This window comes from Coenobita brevimanus, chromosome 69, assembly GCF_032717465.1.
Source record: "Coenobita brevimanus isolate Jiangsu-jjx chromosome 69, ASM3271746v2, whole genome shotgun sequence".
Taxonomy (NCBI): domain Eukaryota; kingdom Metazoa; phylum Arthropoda; class Malacostraca; order Decapoda; family Coenobitidae; genus Coenobita; species Coenobita brevimanus.
Window position 1 is genome coordinate 1,570,113 of NC_137022.1, and position 25,747 is coordinate 1,595,859.

General features: G+C 42.2%; 1 protein-coding gene across 1 annotated transcript in view; it reads right to left on the reverse strand.

Annotated features, from left to right (window-relative positions):
- The window catches only part of LOC145406028 (uncharacterized), a 47,184-nt gene that overhangs the window by 15,798 nt on the left and 5,639 nt on the right, over window positions 1–25,747 (reverse strand). The window contains exons 3-5 of the mRNA XM_080277215.1: window positions 23,646–23,913; window positions 14,616–14,746; window positions 13,562–14,290 (exon numbers count right to left, since the gene is read on the reverse strand). Coding sequence (XP_080133341.1) covers window positions 13,562–14,290; window positions 14,616–14,746; window positions 23,646–23,913 — 1,128 coding nt within the window. The remainder of the gene's footprint in view (window positions 1–13,561; window positions 14,291–14,615; window positions 14,747–23,645; window positions 23,914–25,747) is intronic.

Consider the following 25,747-nt stretch of genomic DNA (forward strand, 5'->3'; position numbering starts at 1 on the left):
AGTAAGAGAGAGTAAGAAGAGAGTGGATGAGGAATTTGGAAGGAATTTAAGTGTAAAGTGGAGGGACTGTAAGAAAATGTTCTGGAAAGAGGTGAAAAGAGTAAGACAGGGTGGAAGTGAAGTTAGTACGGGAGTGAAAGTTAAAAATGGTAGATTACTCGTGGAGAAGGGAGAAAAAGTGAGCAAATGGAGAGAACACTTTAAGGAATTGTTGAACATAGAGGATGGAAGTAATGCGAGTATAAGGGGTTGGGGAATGGCTGGGAGAAGGAGGGAGGTGAGAAGACAGGAAGAAATCAGTAGGACAGAAGTTGTGGAAGCAATGAAGAAAGTTAAATCGGGGAAAGCCCCAGGAATTGATGGACTGTGTGGTGAAATGCTGAAGCATGGTGGAGAGATAGTAGTAGAATGGATGTGGAAGATGTGCAGGTTGGTCTGGGAGGAAGGTAGAGTCCCGGAGGATTGGAAGTCAGGTATAATTATTCCCTTGTACAAAGGAAAAGGGGAAAAAGAAGTGTGTGGTAATCATAGGGGCATTTGTCTTCTTAGTATAATAGGAAAAGTGTACGGTGGGATACTTATTGACGGAGTTAGAGAAAGAACAGAGAAATTAGTTGGAAAAGAACAGGGAGGCTTTAGGAAGGGAAGAGGTTGTGTAGATCAGATATTCATTCTTAGATCTTTAGTGGAAAAGTTTCTAGAGAAGGGAAAGATGTTGTATGCGGCTTTCATGGATCTGGAGAAAGCATATGACAGGGTGGATAGACAAGGATTGTGGAAAGTGTTAAGAATATATGGAGTAGATGGGAAGTTGTTGAATGCGGTGAAGAGTATGTACGATGGTGCGAAGGCTGCAGTGCGTGTGGATGGTGAACTAAGAGAATTTTTCTCTTTGAAAGTTGGGTTGAAACAGGGATGTGTCATGTCTCCATGGTTGTTCAATCTGTACATGGATGGGGTAATAAAAGAGGTACAAGGTAGGGTAGTGGATGTTGGAGTGGCCCTTGTGAGAGAGGATAGTGTTTGGAAACTCCATGTACTGTTGTTTGCAGATGATACTGTGTTGTTGAGTGAAGACAAAGGGGAGCTGCAAGGCTTGGTGGATGAGTTTGGGAAAGTGTGTAAGAAACGGAATCTAAAGGTGAATGTAGGGAAGAGTAAAGTGATGGTGTTTGAGAGAGGTGAAGTCAGTGAATGTACAGCGAGGTTGGATGGTGAGGAATTGGAAAATGTGAGTACATTTAAGTACTTGGGTAGTGTGATGAGTAAGGATGGAGGTTTGGAGGGTGAAGTGCTTGAAAGGGTACAGCAGGGATGAAAGGTTGCTGGTTCTTTGAAAGCAGTGATAAGAAACAGGGAAGTGAGCATGGAAGTGAAAAAGTTACTACATGACAGTACAGTATTGTGATACCAACTCTAACGTATGGAAGTGAAGCTTGGACGTTGTTGGAAGGACACAAGTCAAGAGTGAGAGCAGTGGAAATGAGTTATTTAAGAGGAGCCTGTGGAGTCACATGGAGAGACTGGCTGACAAATGAGGATATAAAGGAGCATTGTGGTGTGGATGTGGATGTGATAGGAAGCGTTATGAGGAACACACTGAGGTGGTTTGGCCATGTGGAGAGGATGGAGGGTGAAAGACTGACGAAGAGAGTGTATGTGAGCGAGGTGGAGGGGGGAAAAGGGAGGGGGAGGCCGAGGATGAGATGGAGGGATGGGATGGAGAGGTATATGAGAGAGGGGGGTGTGAGTTGGGAGCAGGGCAGTGAAATGGCGGGAGACAGGGCGACTTGGAGGCGATTTGTTTGTGGCCACCCCAAACGGGATTGAGGCGTCTGGCAATAGATAGATAGATAGACTGAAGAATATGTGTCAGGAAAGAAGGTTGTGCATTTGTAACTCATATCTGAAACACAAAGATGTACATAAATATGTATGATATAGAGGGAACGGGGATCATATTGACAGGAGCCTGATTGATTACGTGCTCGAAGAGAGGTCGATGTTGGGAATGGATGCTGATACAAGGGCCATGAGAGGACGATGTGGAGGTCTGTCAGATCATATGATTGTGGTATGCAAGATCAAGCTGAGAGGAGTGAGGTGGATCAGGAGAGAGAGGAGCAGTCAGGGAGAAAGACAAAGTTGAAAAGCTGAGGATCAAATAAATGGCAGATGATTACAGGACCAAAGCAGGGGAGGAGTTAGAATCAGAGACTTGGAATGAAATGGATCTGGACAGCCTGTGGAATGCATATAAGGATTGCTTAGTTAGAAATGCTAAAGTGGTGTGTGGTGTGGCAAGAGTAACAACAAAGAAGAAAGGTACGGCATGGTGGAATGAGGAGGTTATGAGGGCAGTGGAGGAAAAGAGAAAGAAGTGGCTAGAGTGGTTACAGGACAGGGGTTCAATTAAAATAAGAAATGAATATATTGAGAGCAAGAAGCACATAAAGAGACTAGTGAAGAGGAAAAAGGAGGTAAATGATGATCTAGGAAGAAAAATGAATGCAAACTACTCTGAATACAGGAAGTTATTCTGGAAAGAGGTGCGAAAATGTAGAAGTGAATGCGGAAAGAAATGTGAAGGTGTGAAGGATGCAGGTGGTAGACTATTAACCCATGGGAATGAAGTAAGGACCAGATGGAATGAATATTTTGAAAGCCTGATGAATGGGAATAAAGAGAACAGAGCCACTGTAAACCTGATTGGTTTTGGGAGTGTGCAGAGAAGGAATGAAGCGCAGGAAATGTGACACCTGCACAAGTGATGAACGCTGTGAAGCAGATGAAAAACAGGAAAGCAGCTGGGGCTGATGAGGTGTATGCAGAGATGACTAAGTGTAAGGGAGAGAGAAGAATGAAGTGCTTGTTGGAGATATGTAAGAAGGCATGGACGAGTGAAACTGTGCCAGCAGGGTGGAAAATGGCTGTGATTGTACCCCTGTACAAAAATAAAGGTGAGTGAAGTGTGTGCATGAATTATCGTGGCATCAGCTTACTGAGTGTGGTGCAGAAGGTATAGGGAAGAATTATTAAAGAGAAAGTAAGAGAGATATCTTAAGTCCTAGTGAGTGATGAAGAGGGTGACTTTAGGAGTGGCAAAGGATGTGTGGATCAAGTATCTGCAGTGAGACAGATAGTGGAGAAGGCTTGTGAGAAGGACTATTAGGAGTTTATGGCATTCATGGATCTGGAAATAGCATATGACAAAGTAGACAGAGAAGGATTGTGGAAGGTTCTGTGCATTTATGGTGTAGATGGTAAGCTGCTAGGTGCCATGAAGAGTTTTTATGTTGGTAGTGTGGCATGTGTATGGGTTAATGGGCATCTAAGTGATGTTCACGATTGGTGTGGGCGTGTCAAGGTTGTGTGATGTCCCCATGGTTGTTCAATGTATATACAGTATATATGGGGTGATGAAAGAAGTAACAACAAGAGTAATGGAGAGGGGAATGGCACTGGTAATGAATGGTGATGGATGGAATATCTCAAATTTGTTGTATGCTGATGATGCAATACTACAGTAATCCCTCCACTATCCGACGTAATAGAGCCAAAGGCATGTCCGAAAAGTGGTCCCGTCCGGAAAGTGGGCCCCTGCCTGCTGGACTGGTACTTATGGACCCTAACCCACCCTAACTTTTAAAGCCACCTAAATAACTCCCTACTGGACATGCATAGCACCTATTTAAGACCCAATTCACACCAATAATGGACATAAAGCATGAAATAAATGAGAAGGAACCAGAGAATGAGGAATTAGAGGTATGGAAAATACTTAGCAGTGTACAGGGTACTTACAGCACCTTTGTGGCCGCCTCCTCTAAGGCTCTGGTAGTGGTGAAAATGCTCTTGAAGCACGTACAGTAAAAATGCTCTTGAAGCACGAACAGTAACACAGTGCTGTGCTACACTTAATTCCTTGCACTGTGAGTTATAATTGTTTAACACTGCACATTCTGTTCTTAATTGCATCAAGCCAGTTTCAACCGCCACTTTGCACTCCACACCAAATCCTTTGCACTCTAAATTCTAATTTCTTAACACTGCACAACACTGTAAATTCCCATGTGGTCTAGTGGTGAGGTATTGCAGTTTATTCACTGTTTATTCACAAAAACGAGCATGTGCGGCATCCATTGCGATATATCTACCTTCGACAGTGGTTAGGCGGTAACTGGGAACAGGGTTGCCAGATCTGAGCTCGGCCAGATTACCAAACTCCTCAATTTTCATTACCAAATTTAACTTTTGATTACCAGATTCTTAACCCCTACACCGCAGGCATGTTTACCAATGTTTTGAGTGTGCCGCAGGGTTATTCGGGCTCCGACAGACTCTCAAAAAATATTTGCCAAAAATCAGTTATTAGTCCTAGAATATTAAAATTACATATGCCTATGGCACATACCTTCAGCTTTCTCCTGGAATGTTTGTTGAGCCTTCGTCGGTTACCGTAGGACTTGTGGAGACCTCTGAAGTTGGGTAATGAAGTCTCCACTTTACACTTCCCGACAACCCGTAATATGATTACCACAGCCAGATATTAACACTATAAACACTACTCTATGAGTTTCAAGTAGTTTGGGATCCATACTCCAAAAAAAAAAACCCACTGTGAAAGCAATGAAAATTACGAGCGCGTCTGACCGTCGCACTTGCGCTAGTTCGCTCTTGGTACTCTGTCATTTATTATTCATAAAACCCCTCACACTTTATATTTCTATTACTATATAACACTTATATATATCTACAGTCTTTATCCATAAGTTTCCTTCAGTAGTATTAGTTTATTGTCACTGTAGGGATTCAATTTCTTTCAGTAAAATACGTAGCATTCACTTTCTCGTCCTGTATACTAGCACTGAGAGTGAATGTCACTTTCACCTTCACTCTCATAACTCATAGCATTCAGACATGCTAGAGTGAAACTTTCACTTTCATTACTCCTAGGATATATACTCGTATTCTTATAATACTACTCATTTACATTTCTATTTACGTTCTCTATTTTATTTACGTTATTTACATTTCTATTTTATTTACACTGTGTTATGCACTGTCACTTGAAGTAACTTATAAAACTATTTTCCATTGTTCACGTATATTTACATTCATTAATTTCACTTGCTGTTTACACATTATTTACAATTCCACTTGCACTGTTTTACTCAATAGAAAGATCGTAGTCACTCTTTTATCAATTGTCAGCCCTTTACCTCTTTCCACACGAGGTTTAGTAGGGGGTAAAGGTCACAGGGCCCTTTGCATGGGGGTGAAAAAGGCCCTGAAGTCAGCAAGAGGAACAGGCGTACCCCCTCTTCGGAAGATGAGAGAGAACTGATAAGGGAGGGCCGGGGTGGTGGCCTACCTAGGGAAATGCATTACTGCCAACATTAGCCTCTTGACACAGCTAATATATAGCAGTGAAATGATTGGCAGGAAATCTAGACAATACATTATAAATTAGGTAGTTCCAGGTGAATGTAAATATCACTTAGGCTTCTCCCTTCCCTCCTTATATGTATATTTATTACGAAAATAGATTATACGGCATATTTCAAGGGGAAATAAACAGCGAAAATTAGCGAATGAGTGCACGTGAGGTGTTGGCAGGTGATAATTAGCCAATTCCAGGTGTATGGCACTATCAGTTACTTTTTTTTTTTTTTTTTTTTTTTGTATACTGTAAATTATTTTGTATAAGAATAGGGCATAGGGCTTATTTCAATGGATGAAATCAGTGGAAAATTCCAGGGAAGATTTGCTTAGCGCAGTGCGGCCGGGCAGGCGAGAGGAGAGGGTAATGGAGGGCAGGTAGGGAGGGGAGTCAAGAACGGGGATAAATAGCTATATTGTCAACAATCGATGGGAGTACAGATGACATTAGCAGTGCTGACTATTGTTGGACATTGGCAGTACTGACAGATGATACAAGCCCCCACTTGGAAGCCCAGGTGAATTCAAAATAACACAGAATCACAAAAGCGACGCCCCGCGGTATGATCCCTTGCTCCCAAGCGTCATGAAAGTGACGCCCCGCGGTTAAGAGGTTAAAGGAACCATTTATTCTTCACTAATTATATGTACAAATAGAAATAATCACTCTCCTTATAATCAGCAGCATGTTTATTTTTGTGCTATGTATGCTAGCAGATTAATCAAAGAGAGCAGACAGTCCACCATCTCCATTCTCTGTACATTCACCCATGTGAAAAATCTGTTTGGTAATGGATCATGCTGATTCACTACCAAACAAACTTTTCAATACCATATTGGCCCACATTTGGTAATGAAAAGTACCAAATGGCAACCCTGACTAGGAAGGGGAGAGGAAGGAAGGAAGGGGTGAAGGGGCCGTGCATAAACAACAGCTGTTTGGCACCGTGCAGTGCCGCGTGCCAATTTCAAACTACAGGTGGGGAAAAATTTGGATTTTGGGGGGATTTCTTTTTTTTTCTTTTTTCTTTTTTTGGACCATTTTTGGGTTCTGAAGGCCCAGGCCCACAATGTCTGGTAAGTGGGGAGTCTGGAAAGTGGGCATCCGGAGTGTACAGGGATTACTTAGTAAATATTGGAAAGGAGCTTGGTACATTCGTGCAGAGTCTTGCTGATGTCTGTGAGCGTCGTGCCTATAAAGTAAACGTAGAAAATAGGAAAGTGATGGTTACTGAGAGAGAAGATGAATCCCAGTGCGATGTTACAGTGAATGGAGAGAGAGACTGGAATTCGCGAGAGGTCAAATACCTTGATACAGCACTAGAAAAAAAAAAAAAAGAGGAAAATGTGCAAAAGAAGTGGAAAGCTGAGTGACACAAGGAAGAAAAGTAGCTGGTGCAATGAAGGCTTTGATAAGAAACAGAGGCTTGAGTGTTGCAGCTGCACGAGGCTTACATGAAGGAGTGTTAGTGCCAACTTTAACACACGGATGTTAGACTATGGTGTGGAATGAAGATGAAAAGTCGAGTGAGAGCAGTGGAGATGGGACTGCTGAGGAATGTATGTGGAGTACAGAGAGTGGATAGGATACGAAATAGCATGGTTCGTGAAAGATGTGGAGTGAGGAAGTTGGTGGACACCAGAATCAAAGAGAGTGTACTGAGATGGTATGGTCATGTGGAGAGAATGGATAAGAAAAGAGTGGTGAAAAATGTATTTCTCAGCGAATTTGAAGGAGGGAAGAGGCGAGGTGGGCCATGGAGAAGGTGGAGGGATATGGTGGATGAGTGTGTGAGGAAGAGAGGTTTGGAAGTTGGTGAGGCTAGGGAACTGACTAGAGATCGAGCTGGTTGGATGAATATTGTGAGGAGAAGCGCATGGTCAGGGATTTGGTACCCCTTTTTAATGTGACAGCGTCCAGACTGACTCAGTCGGATACGTGTATGTGAAGCTACAGAACGTGGTGAATGTTTTTGGTGTATCAGGTAGTGCCAGGATTCCAGGGCCTTGAATGGTAAGTGAAAGGATGTGTGGCCCATTAGATTTGGAAAATTTGGGCTGTCTGGACATTGCTACTCCTCACTCTGCCCTAAGGTGGGAGAGGAGGTCCGGATGATGATGATGATGATACAGAACCGTAATACTAAAGACTCTACTAACATTGACACATAGGCAGATCTGCTTGATAAGGCTTGAAGATGAGTTCTAAGACTGGGAGTGGTGGTTAGTTACCACCTGCCGGTAAACATACGCTTTATTTGAGGCAGCAGAAACACCTTTGCAAATCAGTTCTTCTTCCTGATAGTCTGTTGTATTTTTCTGAACATTTCTGGGGTGGTAAACAAATATTTCATGCAAAATTTGTTTCCTCCATTGTTTTTAGCTATCTCCCATCACGTCAACTTGATTGACTGGTCAGCTCTAATGGCGGAAGGACTGTCCTAACCCAGGTGTTTAACTAAATCTAACCTAACCTAGCATAACTGTGCCTAATTAATCTAACCTAACCTAACCTAAAATAACCAAACCCAACTTAACCTAACCTAACCTGGCATCCAGTTGGGAATTTGGGAAATGAAATTCACCTTTCAGTACACTAAGTAAGATTTCTTCCATTATGCCGTAAACAAACAATCATAGGTACAGCTTAAGGAATGTGCTGATAAATAGTAGGAAATTCTTCAGCAGGAAAAGGTAGTTTATCACCCTGAAAAGACTCAGAAAAATACAGAAAACAAACTGGAATATCAATGGAATTGGTAAGGTGCTTCTACTGCCTCAAACAAGGCGTATATTTACCCCACCTGCCCCCTCACTGCTCCCCGCCACCACTGTTGAGTCCCAAATACCACCACTTCCTGATGCCTCAACGTCAAAGCCCTTAAACTCCAGTGGGAGCTCATCACGCTCACCAACGCTGTGAACAAGTGACTGAGGAGATGAATATGTGTGCAATCACTCGCTGCCGGGGCTTGCAAAACTCTCAGTAAAATTGCAAGACTCCTTGCAGAGGAACATTCCTTTGCGTCGCGAAACTGCTATTCGAGAAAGCACATTTCGCGGAACTAGTGAGTGCACTATATATATAGGACATAGGAAGAGTTCCAGAAATAAGCAAAGCTCACTATGATCTGGAAACAGTAAGGGATGACCTATCTCAACAATGATATGTATGGAAAATGCTGTATGGCTTGATAATAATGAATGAGATCTTTGCAGACTGGTTCAGGTTTATGAAAGTCTGAATGCAGTCATGTCTAAGGTTGATGCTGAGAAATAAGGTTAATCACTATCTGATGTACTAACCCTTTCAGGTCTACCAGCCACAATCGTGGCTTTATCAGTAAGGATCTCCTGGCTACGATCGTGGCTTGCCTATTTGAGCGCATCTCAAAACTGTGGCAGGAAGCTGGTCAATGCTATCAGTATTTCTCTCAATAATTACTCATTTCCTTGGTATTGGACAATCCAATTGAGAAGATATAACACAGATTTATGAGTAGGAGTGTATCTATCATTTTGCATACAGAAATGCATCTATTTGTGACACCACACCCCACTTGCTACGCAACTTCCCATCATTATTTTGGCTCTTCTATGATAAGTAAAGCCCTAATATTTTGTAGACAGGTGCATATTAGTTCATTATGCATGAATATTACATTTTTCTCTGAATTTACAAAACATGATTATCTGGTCAAAAATTCGTTTTTTCAGACTGGACATACAGACCTATTTGCGACCCAAAAGGGTTAATGGAAATGCAATTGAACTGGCAGAGGATTTTACCCCCTTCACCCCAAAGGATCTCTCCCATGCTCCACAGACTGTCCAGCATTAGTCAGAATAACATATAGTACAAAGTACATCCCAAAGAAGAAATGGTTAATGGCCACTGTTTCTATGCCCTTTGGCCTGAGGGGTTTCTTTTAAGCTGAATTAAATCACCTGGCATCACCACAATAAAAAGTATGTCCATGGCCTGAAGGGGTGAAGTACCTTGGTGAAGTGACAGAAAAGAATGCAAAGGAAGCAGGAAGCAGAACGGGACAAAGATATGTGGCTGGTACTGTAGTCTTAACACAAAATGAATAACTGAGCACAGAAGCTGCAAGATGACTGTATAATGTTGTGTTAGTACCCACATTAACACTTTCCTGACCATGTGACTCTACAGCATCGGTTAAAAAATTCCTGTTTCTAACCATCCTACACCCAATGGCATCAGTTTAAAAACTACTCGCCAGAACTCTAGAACATCATCTATTGCCTTGAAATTTGGAGAGGGTGTGGCCTCAGCACTCCCGCGCTGAGCAGACAGACACTGGTTGCTACATCCCAAGCTCTCTGGTCGCTCCCGTACTTCCCGCGCCAGAAAACATTCCACTTTCCTGTAGTACAAAATCTGTAACTCTAATGTACTGTATTTTATCTAGATTCTGAAAATAACATCATCTTCAGGATGAAAGATCGCTCAAGATGAATAAAATTAAAGTAAATATATACGAAACCATCAACAATCAAACAATGAGTAATATAGATATATAAATGTATCTTTTTTCCTGGTTCACTATTACTACTTGGTATTCTTTTATTTGTGCTGTATTGCACGGTTAATTGCTGAATTTTCTGCATCCTGTGCTGCAACACATTCTTACTTTAATCTACACTCATTAGCAATCATGATAACTCTGCCACCCCAAGAATAATACAATAATAATAATAATAATAAAAAAAAAAATGACAGGAAAGATTACTCCAGTGAGTGGTCAAATAATCTGGCAACCCCTTGGTCAGGAAAGTGTTAACATACGGGTGTGACACACTTGTATGGAATGAGCTTAAGCTGAAAGGCAAGAGCAATAGCACTGGAAATGGGAGTTATGGAATACACCTGGATAGAATAGGTTGGATAAGATGCAAAATCAAGATTTGGGAAAGATATGAAACAGGGTAGTGAAGAGTATTCATCAAAGGATAAAACAGCATGTTAGATGACTTGGTCTCATACAGGAGAAAGGATATCACAGAAGTGGTGAAAACGGTGTATGAGAGGGAGTTTCATGGTGGAAGGTGTTGATGGCCACGCTGATGATAAATGAGTCAGGTATGGAAACTGGCAGAAATGGCTGATGACAGAAATGAACAGATGAATGAAATATATATAAATATTCAACTGACAAGAGCTGCATCAGCTTTTAAGCTTGGCAACTGACAAATATTACATGGGAAACTTCAGAAAAAGTTAGGAATTATGATGATGATAGTAACTCATTTACTCTGTGCAGCCCTACCCCTATTTTCCTTCTAGGCTCCTCTCAGCTTCAAAATACTATATGCACAGTACTGCAAGATGCAATGAAGAGATCTCACACACAGTCCAATCAACCTGCCCATAACACACATTTCCATAATACTACTACTGTATCTGCAAATAGTGCACACAGCTGTTGGTAAGGTTCAACATTTTCGTAATGCATGTAAAATGGGCATAATGTGAGATGCAGGCTCAAACACACCCATATATGGCATTTCCAGCCACTGCAAGCACCCACGCCCTATAGCATGCAGATTGCTCAGAAGCCCACTGCACACCTACTCCTCACACTCCCCACATCAAGCCCATCTAATATCACAGTTCACTTTAAATGGGCTATAAATGTGTTTATACATGTTTATCAGTGTACTACATGGCCTTCTCATCAATATCTCATACTTTATAAGGCCAATTTGGGGAACGTTTGCGAGGAGTCATTAGGCATGATACTGAGGAAGGTGCCACCCAAATTCCTTTTGTAATAGACTCTTTCTTCCATAACGTGATTTTCCATTACACTCAGTATGCTGCTGACCAAACTGCCATGCTATAGGCAAACTGAATGTAAAATGAATGCCCATACAACAATTAATACCCAACTGAAGGAACTTCTATAAATGCTGCCAACACAACATATAAAGTCATGCACGTATTATAAAAGTGAACTCTTACAGCAACAGCTTTACAGTGGCTGACAAGAGCAAACTCTGATCAAGAAACATGAACTAAATCTTACATTATTCAAATTTTTTAATAACTATGATGTATTAATTAAAAACTATTGGTAACTTTTAGTGACAATGCAAAGCTTTACCTCCATTAGTATGACAATGCTTCTTCTATTCCAGCTCCTTCCTGGCAATCATTTGAAACTTTAGAGAAAACCTTTAATGAAAGCATTACATGCATTTGCCATGAACCTGTACGGCATGATGATGTGTTTTATTATTTCTAGTTCTATCTATCTATTGCCAGACCCCTTAATCCCGAACAGGGTGGCCACAAACTAATCGCCTCCACGTCACCCTGTCCCCCACCATTTCACTGCCCTGCTCCCAACTCACATCCCCCTCTCTCATGTACCTCTCCACTCCATCACTCCATCTCATCCTCACCCTCACCCTCCCTCTCCCCCCCTCCACCTCACTCACATACACTCTCCTCATAAGTCTCTCACCCTCCATCCTCTCCACATGGCCAAACCACCTCAGTGTGTTCCTCATAACGCTTCCTATCACATCCACATCCACACCACAACGCTCCTTTATATCCTCATTCGTCAGCCTGTCTCTCCATGTGACTCCACAGGCTACTCTCAAATAACTCATTTCCACTGCTCTCACTCTTGACTTGTGTTCTTCCAGCAACGTCCAAGCTTCACTTACATACGTTAGAGTTGGTATCACAATACTGTCATGTAGTAACTTTTTCACTTCCATGCTCACTTCCCTGTTTCTTATCACTGCTTTCAAGGAACCAGCAACCTTTCTTCCCAGCTGTACCCATTCAAGCACTTCACCCTCCATACCTCCATCCTTACTCATCACACTACCCAAGTACTTAAACATACTCACATTTTCCATTTCCTCACCATCCAACCTCACTGCACATTAACTGGCTTCACCTCTCTCAAAGACCATCACTTTACTCTTCCCTACATTCACCTTTAGATTCCGTTTCTTACACACTCTCCCAAATTCATCCACCAAGCCTTGCAGCGCCCCTTTGTCTTCACTCAACAACACAGTATCATCTGCAAACAACAGTACAGGGAGTTTCCAAACACTATCCTCTCTCACAAGGGCCACTCCAACATCCACTATCCTACCTTGTACCTCTTTTATTACCCCATCCATGTACAGATTGAACAACCATGGAGACATGACACATCCCTGTTTCAACCCAACTTTTGAGGAGAAAAATTCTCTTAGTTCACCATCCACACGCACTGCAGCCTTCGCACCATCGTACATACTCTTCACAGCATTCAACAACTTCCCATCTACTCTGGGACACTACCTTCCTCCCAGGCCAATCTGCACATCTTCCACATCCATTCCACTACTATCTCTCCCCCATGCTTCAGCATTTCACCACACACTCCATCAATTCTGGAGGCTTTCCCCAATTTCTAGGTCCTGCCGGATAATTCTCAGATTATGAATGATGATATTGATGATGTGAGCATCACTATACTGATCTTCAAACAGAGTCAAGCAAATACAATCCATTTCTTGTCCTGAAATATTTCAGCAAATTTAATACCAACACTCATTCATCCAGGGTCTGAAATTTACTTTTGACTCCTTGGGATACCATAACTTTTACCAGTAATCTGGGTGTGTTATGGATCATCAATTATCTTTACCCTGCAAAAGCACACTGGATGGGAAGATACAGACCATGGCCACAAGTTTACTATATTCCTACAATAATGGGAGTGAGGTTGCCTGTCCCTTTAGTCTCCATTTTAAAACCTCCTTTAATGACAGGCCAAACCTGGGTTGTAGTCTCTTCCCTGTCCCCAAGGATATATTAAAATGTCTATGTGTAAAGTGTTGCCTAAAATGAAACCCACTGATGGATAAAGAAATAGCAAATTAGAGAAGGCAACATTAGCTACAGCTGGTTAGCAATCTAATGTCTCATAAGAAAAGTTTCAATATTCTGGTTGTTCCATGATAAAATTAGCTTACCTACCTGATTTAGGGTTTAGTAAGTGGGCATATTATGATAAAATTGTGGTCCTATTGTAAATACGAATACCCCGTGTTAAATAATACAGTACATAACATGCCTCACCATGAGTATCTGTACCATCAGATTCTCGGGTGTGGTTTCTCCCTCTACGTTCTGAGACTGCTGGTCCACAGGGTAGTCGCGGCGGTATTGTGTGTAGTCCTGTTGTGTGGAGTCACCAGTTGCCTCCTGGGGCTCGTATTGATCATCTTTGCTAGATTGCTCCCTGAGATGACGCCGCAATCGTCTGGGGACGACATCTGTCCGACGCTCAGTGCTCACTTCCTCCTCAGACGTGGTGGTCTGCCGCCGAAGCCTCCTCACAGCTGCCTCTGACGCTCGCCTCTCACGCAACTCAGTCTCCGACATTTTTTCTCTTTTCTCGTGTCGCTTTCTTCTCTGCATGGCAGCAGCCTTTGCACGGTGGGCTCGTCGCTCATCGTCAGACATACGTTCCTCTCTGAGCCGGCGACGGTGTGCTGACAGAGCACTCTGCATCGCTCTCTCTTTCTGACGCTCGTCGTCACTCATGCGCTGAAGGCGTAGATGGCGGCGTATGCGCTGTGCCTCCGCCACAGTGGCTCGGTACTCCTTCCGTTGGTCTTCTGACATACGGTCTAGTCGCTGCTGCCGATTTTTTCTCTGAGCTGCTGCGGCAGCTGCACGCTTTGCTTTGATTTCCTCCTCAGTCATCTTTTTCAGCTGGCGGTGTCGCCGGGCACGTTGAGCTGCTGCTGCACGGGAACACTTGCTCTCAACCTCCTCCTCGTTCTCAGTCACTGCATTATACAGCTGCCAATATACAACAATTTTACACTTTCATCACTCTCATTACAGTATATTACATAATACTGTACGGCATTACACTGATAAGCTGTACAGAAATACAAATTTTGTTGTATTAAGAACACAGATTCAGTTACATCATACTGTCAACTCTGCACCTCACACACCAGATAAAGAATTTGTTACATAATACAGGATGCAGTAAATTCTTTAAGAAGTCGCAAACCATTTACCTATTAACAATATCACACATATCCATACAGATTACAAATGCACATAAACATCAAAATTACTTTTGCAAATAACAAGAACATTTTACATGCACACTCACGAGCTCCATTGCAACTCTGTTCTCATAGCTGTACACAGAAGAGGAGTGGTTGCCATTCTCATTGGGAAGAGGCTCTTCCTGCATTGAGGACATTGCACCATTATCATTTAATAAACTGACATCTACAGGTTCTGAAAGAGACAAAATACACAAAACTGGGCTGTAATTCATGTGGCAAAGCACCATATAGGTCATGTAACTTTCTTCATTCAGTCGTTACTATGATTGTTTCATACAACAATAGTTAGTAAATGATGGTATTACCCTAAACCCAATTATTTCCTAAATTTTTTAGAGGGATATGCATCATTAAATCGGTGAGAAGGGATAATGATAAATTCTACTTCATTCATTCTGTATTAGCCACACTCTGTTATACAAGATACTGAACGTAAAGAAACAATTCATATGGTATACAGTGCATATACCATCAATAAAATTTCCTACTACATATGTTTACTATTAACGTGTTGCATTTATGAACAAACAGACAAGTCTTTCTGCACCTTTATTTTGCTGAACAGATTATGTAGGTATAATCAGGAGGTATACTGGCTGAGGCTGACCTTCTTGGCTTCCTAACTGTAAAATTTAGAGACGGCATTAATGATGGTGCTGTTACAACTTACTCAACTGTGCTGCACAAAACCAACAGACTGTGACCATACGGCAGTGCACCTCCTGCTATCACCACCCATCATACGTTTCAATGATCAGTACAGTACAGGTACTACAGTAATATATCAATTTCTCAGCAGTTTTAGTAACTCTTCAATTCAACATAAAACAGTGCAGTATATTTTTGTGCCCACTACTGTTCTCTTCTTTCAATCTGCTGTTCCCAAACAACATTCCTGCTGGACTGTCCTGCACCTCTATACATATGGCTATTTCATAATTATCCCTCATGTACACCCCAAATGACCCCCCAAGCCTGCCCTGACCACCTGAAATTGGCCTTAAATGTACCAAACAATGGCAAACACAAATAAAAACACTAATGTACCTAAAATGAAGTGTAAAGGTATCACCCACACCATCATCCACACCACACCATCACCCAGATCACACTATCAACTAGACCAGTGATTCTCAAACTATCGGTCGCGATCCAAAGGTGGGTCATGAGAGGAATTTTGATGGGTCGCAGGGACATAGAATAGAACTAATGATTTCAATGTATTTTATTTACTTAACTGAAATTGTAATATCCTTATTACATTATTAGCATAATCATAATAACTACGATAGGCTATATATCGGTTACGCTCTCTCTCTCTCTCTCTCTCTTGTATTCCAAACAGGGTCACACACTAAAAAGCTTGAGTACCGCTGATCCAGACCATCACCCCTTCCCACCATCCCGTACCATTACCCTACATCAGTGAGCCTCTGAGCACTCAAGTAGTCCTTGCTATGGTACATAATGTCCATGCAGTGACAGGCAATGTCATACTGGCCATGTTATGACCCATGCTTCATACTGTGGTGGATATAACCACAATGTGTTAACTTTTATGACCTAACCAAGTGCCTCCCACATTATATATGATCAGCATTACAAGAGAGCATATTACAGTACAGGCATGCTGACCATTCTCCAACCCCTACATACAGTACAACTACTATTTTTACTACTGCTACTACTACTACTACTACTACTTTTGCTCCTGTTACTACTACTACTACTACAGGTACTCTACCTCTTATCCAGCTACCCAGAAACCGGCTTTCCAAGAATCTGGCTATTTTCAAGGTCTACCTGGGCAAGGTCTTTCACTTGTTAAAGTAAAAAATACGGGTATATTTATACTGAAAAAAAGAAAAGTCCTGTTGTTACCAGTTTTCAAAATCACCTCAATTTTTGTGCGAGTGCTGGCTTGGTTTGTAGTTCACATTCTTGTCACTACATGGTGTTGTAGTGTAGGTGAGATCACCACCGTCAAATGTACAGTTAATGTCATACAGGCATTTGCTTTATCAACAATGCCACTAAATGCTCTTATTAGTTTCTTTACAATACTTAAAATGGAAAGTGAAACCTTCACTGGTTGTGAAACTGCCATCCATCATCCAATCCTATGTTGCCCCATGAGAATTGTAGGAGCCCGGGGCTAGCAAGCTGGTCCTGACATTTAAGATGAGAGTGACCAGCCTCACTCATCCCTGAGTGGCATTACATAAGCAACAAAACCCAACCACCCCTTGGGTATAAACCTGCACCGGCTCAGTCAGACTGGAGCGCCTTAATTACTCGCTAAACCACCAGGTGCCATAATTTAGTTACCTTATATGGTTACCATCCAGCAATGTAAGTGGCTGCCTGGTGTACAGGAAAACATTTGGCTTTTCATTCAGTGTAAAGTCACCCACAGACAGAAGGAAGAGGAAAGAATGAAGGAAAGAAATACATAAGAGGGAGTGTAAAGTCACCCATAGGCAGAAGGAGGAGGAAAGAATGAAGAAAAGAAAGCCAGAAGAGGAAAGAAGGAAGAGATGAAAGGGCAGACAGCCAAAGCAGCACTACATCGAGTAAGTGGATGGTGAGAGCCCCCACCTACCACACTTGATATTCATTCATAAGAATAATCAAGAACAGTTGAATTATTATTCTAATACACTATAGCACTAGCCATGTGTGTGTGTGTGTATTTTGGGCAGCTGAAACTACACATTCAAATCGCACCAAAATTGGCAAAAAAAATCGCAAAAAATTCACAGTAAAAACTTTTTTTTTTTAATGCGAGGAAGAAGGAACCAAAGGCAGCGAGCCCGCAATTATTGTTCCTTCCAAGAGAAAAACAAAATACAAGAGAGAGCCAAATTCAAGATCCGATCATTTCAAGATGCCTGACACTGTTTGAAATACTGGAGGTCATAGGAAGCAGGAAATACAGACAGAGGGAGACAGTTCGAGAGTTGATCTGCTGCACAAATGAAGGACTGGGAGTAACAGTTAACTCTTGCATTAGTGAGTTGGACAGAAAAGGGTTGACAGTTTGCTGCTAGATGGGTGCTACGTGCCCGTCGTAGAGGTGGAGGAATGCATGCAGACAGTTCAGTGGTGCAGTGACCATTGAAGTAGTGATAGAAAAGAGATAAAGATGTAACAGTGTGATGAAGAGACAGAGGTCGAAGGGAGTCAGTAAGAGGAGGAGAGTTAATGAGACGAAAAGCCTTTGACTCCACCCTATTGAGAAGAGCTGTATGTGGGGAGCCTCCCCACACATGAAAGTTGCACTCCACACAGGGGTGGATAAAACCCCTGTACAGAGTCAACAACTGTGCAGGGGTAAAGAAGGAATGGAGTCGGCTTAGCACACCCAATCTCTTGGAAGCAGATTTTACAAGAGATGTAATATGATCTTTCCAAGATAAGTCCCGAGTAAATGAAACCCCAAGCATGTTCAAGGATGATGCAGGATTAAGCTGAATATTATTAAACATTAGTGGGTACACCTGTGGAAGATTCTGTCGGGTTGATAGGTGTAGAAACTGAGTCTTTGATGCATTAAAAACAACCAGATTATTTTTACCTCAGTCAGAGATATGAGCCAAGTCAGACATTAGGTGTGCCATAGCCTCATCCCTTGTTTGTTGAAGTAACTGCTGAGATGGACGTTGCGGGAACCGAATGTAAAGATGAAGGGTGGAGTCATCAGCGTATGAGTGGATAAGGTTAGATGTACAGCTTAGAAGGTAATTGATGAATAAAAGGAAGAGAGTCAATGATAGGACAGAGCCCTGAGGAACACCACTGTTGACAGATCTAGGAGAAGAACAATGGCCGTCTACAACAGCGGCTATAGAATGACCAGAAAGGAAGCTAGAGATGAAGGCACAGATAGAAGGATAGAAACCGTAAGAGGGCAGTTTGGAAATTAAAGATTTATGCCAGACTCGATCGAAAGCCTTTGAGATGTCAAGTGCAATGGCAAAGCTTTCGCCAAAGTCCAAAAAAACTCTGCTCCCGAAGCCCGGCATAGGATCTTCGTAGATTTTTTTGCCCACAGGTACCACTAAAATAAACTAGACCAGCGTGCGAGCCCTCCGCAGGAGCAAGTGCGAAGGGCCCGAAGGGCCCACAAGCACTTGTGTATATATATATATATATATATATATATATATATATAAATTCTGTGGGTTAGAGCACTCTGACCAAAGGGTTGGAGGTTCAAGTCCACCCATGGGTCACTGATAAACTTCAGGAAGGGCATTCAGTCATAGAGTGCTACATGCTCCACAACCAATGTCCTCTACCCAGGGAAAATGCCTTAGCCCTTCTCAAAAAAAGTGGACACAGTGTAAAACTTCATCATCATCTTCTATCTATCTATTTATTGCCAGACGCCTTAATCGCTTATACGGGGTACCCACAAACAAATCGCCTCCACGTCACCCTGTCCCCCGCCAATGCACTGCCCTGTTCCCAATTCACACCCCCCTCTCTCATATACCTCTCCACTCCATCCCTCCATCTCATCCTTGGCCTTCCCCTCCCTCTCCCCCTCCAACTCACTCATGTACACTCTCCTCATCAGTCTCTCACCCTCCATCCTCTCCACATGGCCAAACAACCTCAGTGTGCTTCTCCTAATGCTTCCTATCACATCCACATCCACACCACGACGCTCCTTCACATCCTCATTTGTCAGTCTGTCTCTCCATGTGACTCCACAGGCTCCTCTCAAATAACTCATTTCCACTGCTCTCACTCTTGACTTGTGTCCCTCCAACAATGTCCGAGCTTCACTTCCATAGAACAGAGTTGGTATCACAATACTGTCATGTAATAACTTTTTCACTTCCATGCTCACTTCCCTGTTTCTTATCACTGTCTTCAAGGAACCAGCAACTTTTCTTCCTTGTTGTACCCTTTCAAGCACTTCAACCTCCAAACTTCCATCCTCACTCATAACACTACCCAAGTACTTAAACGTACTCACATTTTCCATTTCCTCACCATCCAACCTCACTGTACATTCACTGGCTTCACCTCTCTCAAAGACCATAACTTTACTCTTTCCTACATTCACCTTTAAATTCCGTTTCTTACACACTCTCCCAAACTCATCCACCAAGCCTTGCAGCTCCCCTTCATCTTCACTTAACAACACAGTATCATCTGCAAACAACAGTACAAGGAGTTTCCAAACACTGCCCTCCCTCATTAGGGCCACTCCAACATCCACTGACCTACATTGTACCTCTTTTATAACCCCATCCATATACAGATTGAACAACCATGGAGACATGACACATCCCTGTTTTAGCCCAACCTTCAAACAGAAAAACTCAGTTCATTATCCACATGCACTGCAGCCTTAGCACCATCATACATACTCTTCACAACATTCAACAACTTCCCATCTACTCCATTTATGTCACTGGAATGTCACACTGCCATACTGCAGGACTTCATCCTATTAGAAATCTTTTATTTCCAGAACTGCATCTCTTTGGAACACACTTCCCCACAGTTGTTTCCCCCAGAACTTCAACCTACAGCTGTTAAAGTCCAACTGTTCCAGAATATTTATGAATGGAGGACACCAGTAATCTGGCGTAAAGATTATTTTTTTTTTAATCACTGGTTTTTCCTTCCTGTTGTTATTAAAAAAAAAAAAAAAAAAATCTGGCACTGAGATGTCTGAACAGGCATGTAAATGGTAGCCAACTGGCACTTTATTACTACATTACTCCACTGTATCATTATTTCAGTGTATTTTATGTTTAATTTTCATCTTTTACTCATGGGAAAGTTGTTAGGATAGAGGTTCAAGACGGACAGTAATGCACTATCCAGCTCATCTTTGAATATTGAGCCAAAGGGGGTACTATGCAATATCCGGATTTTTGTTCTAACCAGTGTTAGGCTTGGCGGAATTACAAAGGATAATTGACAGTTTAATGTACACTGAAAAATATAAAACTATGATATGAGAGCTGATAGGAAGAGGACTGTCTGACAGTGTGAGAGAGGCATGTGACAGCAAGGTGGCATGGAGTTCTGTCATGGCAGTCTCCAATCAGGGGGTTCCCTGGAGGAAGCATGGTATCAGAGATGATGATGATGATAATGATAACATACAGGAAGATGTTGAAACTAAGTATAACTGAAGATGCAAGTCCATGGTACCATACAGGGAGTGTAGGGTATTACAAGTTTCTGCAATTGGCCTGAAGGAACCTCTGGTGGTCAGTTTATTTCATTTTCATTTTTAAAGGCTCCAACATGCTTGCAAGTGTCAGCCTTGGTCACTTAATGGCGGCTCTCCACGCTGCACGATCCACTGCAGCCTCCCTGTTCAGTCCCTTAACCCTGAGGTCACACTTAATGACCTCGTCCCATGTCTTTCTCGGTCTACCCCTCATAACCCCACCCCCAATATTAACACTTCTCACCTTCCTCACCCCTCTGTATCTGCCATGGCTCAACTGTACATTAAGGCACCAAAGGACTTAACTTCCTCAGAGATAAGCACTGATGTCACTATGCCCCACCTCCAAGTCTGAATGTAAGAACACCACACATACACATGGGCAGAATGTACAAGAACATAAATTATGACCAGCTTGTGAGTGCTTAAATATGGAGCCACATTAATAACGACACATAACTAGAAGTACTTTTTTGATGCCTTGCCACCACAATATTTGGACCATTACAACAAAATAATCCAAAAAGAAACAGCTCATGGTGATCCACGCAAAAAATAAGGTCAAAACATTTCATGATAGTATCAAGTTCCCTGTCTGAGAATTTTCTGATGAAGCACATGTGCAGTATAATTACAACTACTTTACGTGTATCAGTAAAATGGACAGATAAGAAAAGGTTAGGCTATGACACCGAACCTATACTGTCTCATCGGACGTGTAGGGGCCCCCAAGGTATTTTTGCTACTTCAATGGCCACTGCTTTTCTGAATGGTTGATCAGCATCCCTCCTCCATTACTTCGGGCTCATAGCATCAATTTGGCAGCGCAGTCTCACCCCTTTTCTGTTCAACTATCAAATGCAAGAGTTATTCAATACTCATATCATTCATGTATGCAACAGGTCAACTCAGGAACTATTTGTATTTCCAGTCTGTATTTCCCTCTAAATATGACCCCCAATCAATAAAACATAATGTGTCCAGACACCTCACAATGTATGGAGCTTGAATTTGGTTCTGTTTTTCTTGGAGAGAACTTGATTCTTTCTTCTCTATTTTTTATATATATATATATATATATATATATACTGTATATATATATATATATATATATATATATATATATATATATATATATAACCAGATGCCTTAATCTCCTAAGGGGTGGCCACACACAAATTGCCTCCAGGTCGCCCTGTCCCCTGCCATTTCATTGCCCTGCTTCCAGCTCACCCCCCCTCTCTCATATACCTCTCCACTCCATCCCTCCATCTCATACTCAGCCTCCCCCTCCCTCTTCCCCCCTCCACCTCACTTACATACACTCTCCTCATCAGTCTCTCACTCCATTCTCTCCACATGGCCAAACCACCTCAATGTGTTTCTCCCAACGCTTCCTATTACATCCACATCCACCCCACAATGCTCCTTCCCTTCCTCATCTGTCAGTCTCTCTCTCCATGTGACTCCACATGCTCCTCTCAAATAACTCATTTCCACTGCTCTCACTCTTGACTTCTGTCCCTCCAACAAGGTCCAAGCTTCACTTCCATAGAACAGAGTTGGTATCACAATACTGCCATGCAGTAGCTTTTCACTTCCGTGCTTACTTCTCTGTTTCTTACCACTGCTTTCAAGGAACCAACAACCTTTATTCACTGCTGTAACCTTTCAAGCAATTTGCCTTCTAAACTTCCATCCTTACTCATCACACTACCGACGTACTTAAAATGTACGGTACTCACATTTTCCATTTCCTCATCATCCAACTTCACTGTACATTCACTCACTGACTTCATATATATATATATATATATACTATTTGCCCGATTGGTATTATGTAAGAAATAAACCACAACCACTACCTAAAAATCTTTTATGAGCCACATCCAGCTGAATAATATTAACTCACTAATACATAAATCATTTATCTGTTGATTCATTTCTGCATGAGCCTGGAGCCACAACAAATACAACAGGTGTAATACATTAAATGTAATGCTTAATTCACTGACTCATATGTGTAGTACAATTTGAAAATATACCGGTATCAAATACTGTATCTACCATATCAATACTGAGGATAAAGATACTGTACCAATATATTTATCTGACTGTGCTTGTAGTCCAAGACAATACCAAGCAGTACTGTATGTTTTCATTATAACAGGCCTTTGTGACCTTCTTTATTGGTACTAGTCCACAACAACTTGTGGAAAGTGCTTATTAATGTTACACTGTTACAGTACCTATATAACCGATTTGCCATCTGCCCCAATTCAAAGTAGCCTACCTGCTGAATGGTTTAAGTTGTACTATTAAAACAATCCTTGCTTTGTAAAGAGTTCGTCCTGTACCATATACAGTATAACCTCACTATAATGGACTAATTGGGGCCCAAGCCATTCTGAAAAACGCAAAATTTCGATAAAAGCGACATCTGGACTTCTCCCTGCTAACCCGGACTTTTTCCAATATATCAGACATTAGTCTGTATCAAACCAATAGTTTTTATAACTGCTTTCATTACCACTGCAGTACTGTACGGTATTATACATTCACTACGATAACTGAATGGTTTAATATATATAATAATGCTGCACTATACAACGATAAATATGTCTTTCATCTACTCTATGGTGGTGAACACAGCTGAAGCGGTCAGGCAGTCCAGGGTGCTTCTGGTTTTATCGGACTTTTTCCGATATACTGTATAAGAATTTAGTCCGGTAGCTCATCGATTCCGATAAAAGCGAATTCCGGTCTACTGAAGTCTGTTATATCGCGGTTTTACTGTATTATAGATGAAAAATTACAGTTACAGTGAAAAAATTATACAAGCAAACTTTGAAACACACACAGTGCTTACCTTCTTTTATCTCAACATAGGACAGGAAGCTTTGCACTGGTAGGTCGTCGTCTGGCTGTGAGTCAGTGCCCTGGCCTTCGTCGTGGTCCCTGCCGTCCTCGCCCCACCCAGCCTGCTCTCCCTCTCCACCAGGCACTGGGCTTATCGCTCCACTCTCACAACACTCTTCCCTCTTAGTGTGCAAATCTTGGACAGGGCATTCAGCAGACTTTGGTGTAAACATGCTATGGCTAGGATTCGGCTTAAAAAGTTTCCTCACCATAGGTATCTGAAAATATAGCACAAAAACATATAAGCTCGAGGGCAAATAGTAATTCCTCGTTATTTAACTACGGGGCTAAATATGGTGGAAGGTGAGAAGTGCGAACATGAGGATAAGGTTGCAAAAAGCAAAGAGAAAAGGACCTGGGAGAAGGCCATAGAGTGTGATCTCAGGGACGTGGGACAGAATACAGAGGCTGCCAGAGATTGAACAGTGTGGACAACCACCATTAGGTGCTCACCTTTATAAACGATACAATTATATCTTGATACCATATGCCATGGATGCCTCTTTACAAACTTAAAGTTATGACTAAGTTATAATTAACTGATGTTAAACTGTTGTTGTTGCTGCAACCCAAGACTCATCTCATTGCGAGTCCAATGAACTGCACGAAATCAGCAATGTCAACTAGTTGAGGCTATGATGAAGGACTGTCAGCGTTGTGATAATGCAGTGCATGCACTGAGTGTGTTGTGTTGTGGTGTGGTGGGCTGCACTGCTGCAGTGTGGGCACAGTGGATTGCTTGTGAACTGTGTTTTGTGTTGATACTGTTGCAGGAAGGGGTAGTGACTGCACTGCAATCTGGCTGGGTTTCCTTCCTTATCTCTCTCTAGGCAGGGAAGCTTCTGAGGAGCGTATGTCTGGTGGTGGCTCATGATTGAGATGTACCGATGTATCGGTATCAGTATAGGTGGTGTGGGCCCATTTGTAAAGTATCGGTATCAGAAACAGTATTGGCTGATTTTCTGCCGATACTCCATCCATCCATCATCAAATCCTATGTTGCCCCATGAGAAGCTACCGATACTTAAAAAGAATTTGGTACATAGCATATCACTTGCTGGAAGTTATTTTGTTAAATAGAGTTTGGATGTTTTATAGGGAATAAATTATTGGTAATATCCAATTATTTAGTATCATATTTTCTTAGTACATGGTGCATTGTAACAGTACATTCTTTGGTAATGAGCCACACCTGCCACCATGGACATGTATGAGACAGGTTGGTAGCCTCGCATCAGCGGCTCTGGGCCCTGCCACAGCCTTTAGACAGCAGGCACCACCCTCCCTCACTGGTATTGGTATTGGTAGTAGCATCGGTATCGGTCCAATTTTGTGGTACCATATCGGTATCAGTCAAAATTTTGGTATTGGTACATCTCTAGCTCATGAAGGATGTTATTTGGCCGAAGGTGAACGTTGGTGTGGATCAGGGATCAGTTTTGAGTCCCATTTGTTTATCATGGTACTGTACTTGAAGCCCTCTCATGTGACTTCAGAAACGGACTCCCGTGGGAGATGTTGTATGCTGATGATTTGGTGTTGATTGCAGAGAACAAAAGGGAGGCGGAGGAAAGCTTTAGGAAGTGGAGAGATGGTTTGGGGCACAAGGGCTTAAGGGTAAATGCAGATAAAACAAAAGTGATGATATCTAGGGTTGGTGTTGGTACTGTCAAAGACAAGGGAGAGTGGCCATGTGCAGTTTGCCACAAGGGCGTGGGAAGTAATTCTATCTTGTGCGGTGTGTGTGATAAATGGGTGCATAAGAGATGTAGTGGTATCAGAGGTAGACTACGAGATAATGCTGATTTTATGTGAACGTTGTGTCGGGGAGAGCAGGTGGAGATCGTCCAGCATGAAAGGATTGAACTTGCTCGTGAATCTCTTGAGTGTGCGGAAGAGTTTTGTTATTTGGGAGACATGTGTGCTGAAGGTGGGCCTGGAGCTAGCTCTGTGGCTAGGGTGAGAAGTGGTTGGAAGAAGTTCAGGGAGCTCTTGCCTCTCCTGACATTGAGAGGACTCTCCCTACATGCTGAGGAGTCTTTGTATGCAGCA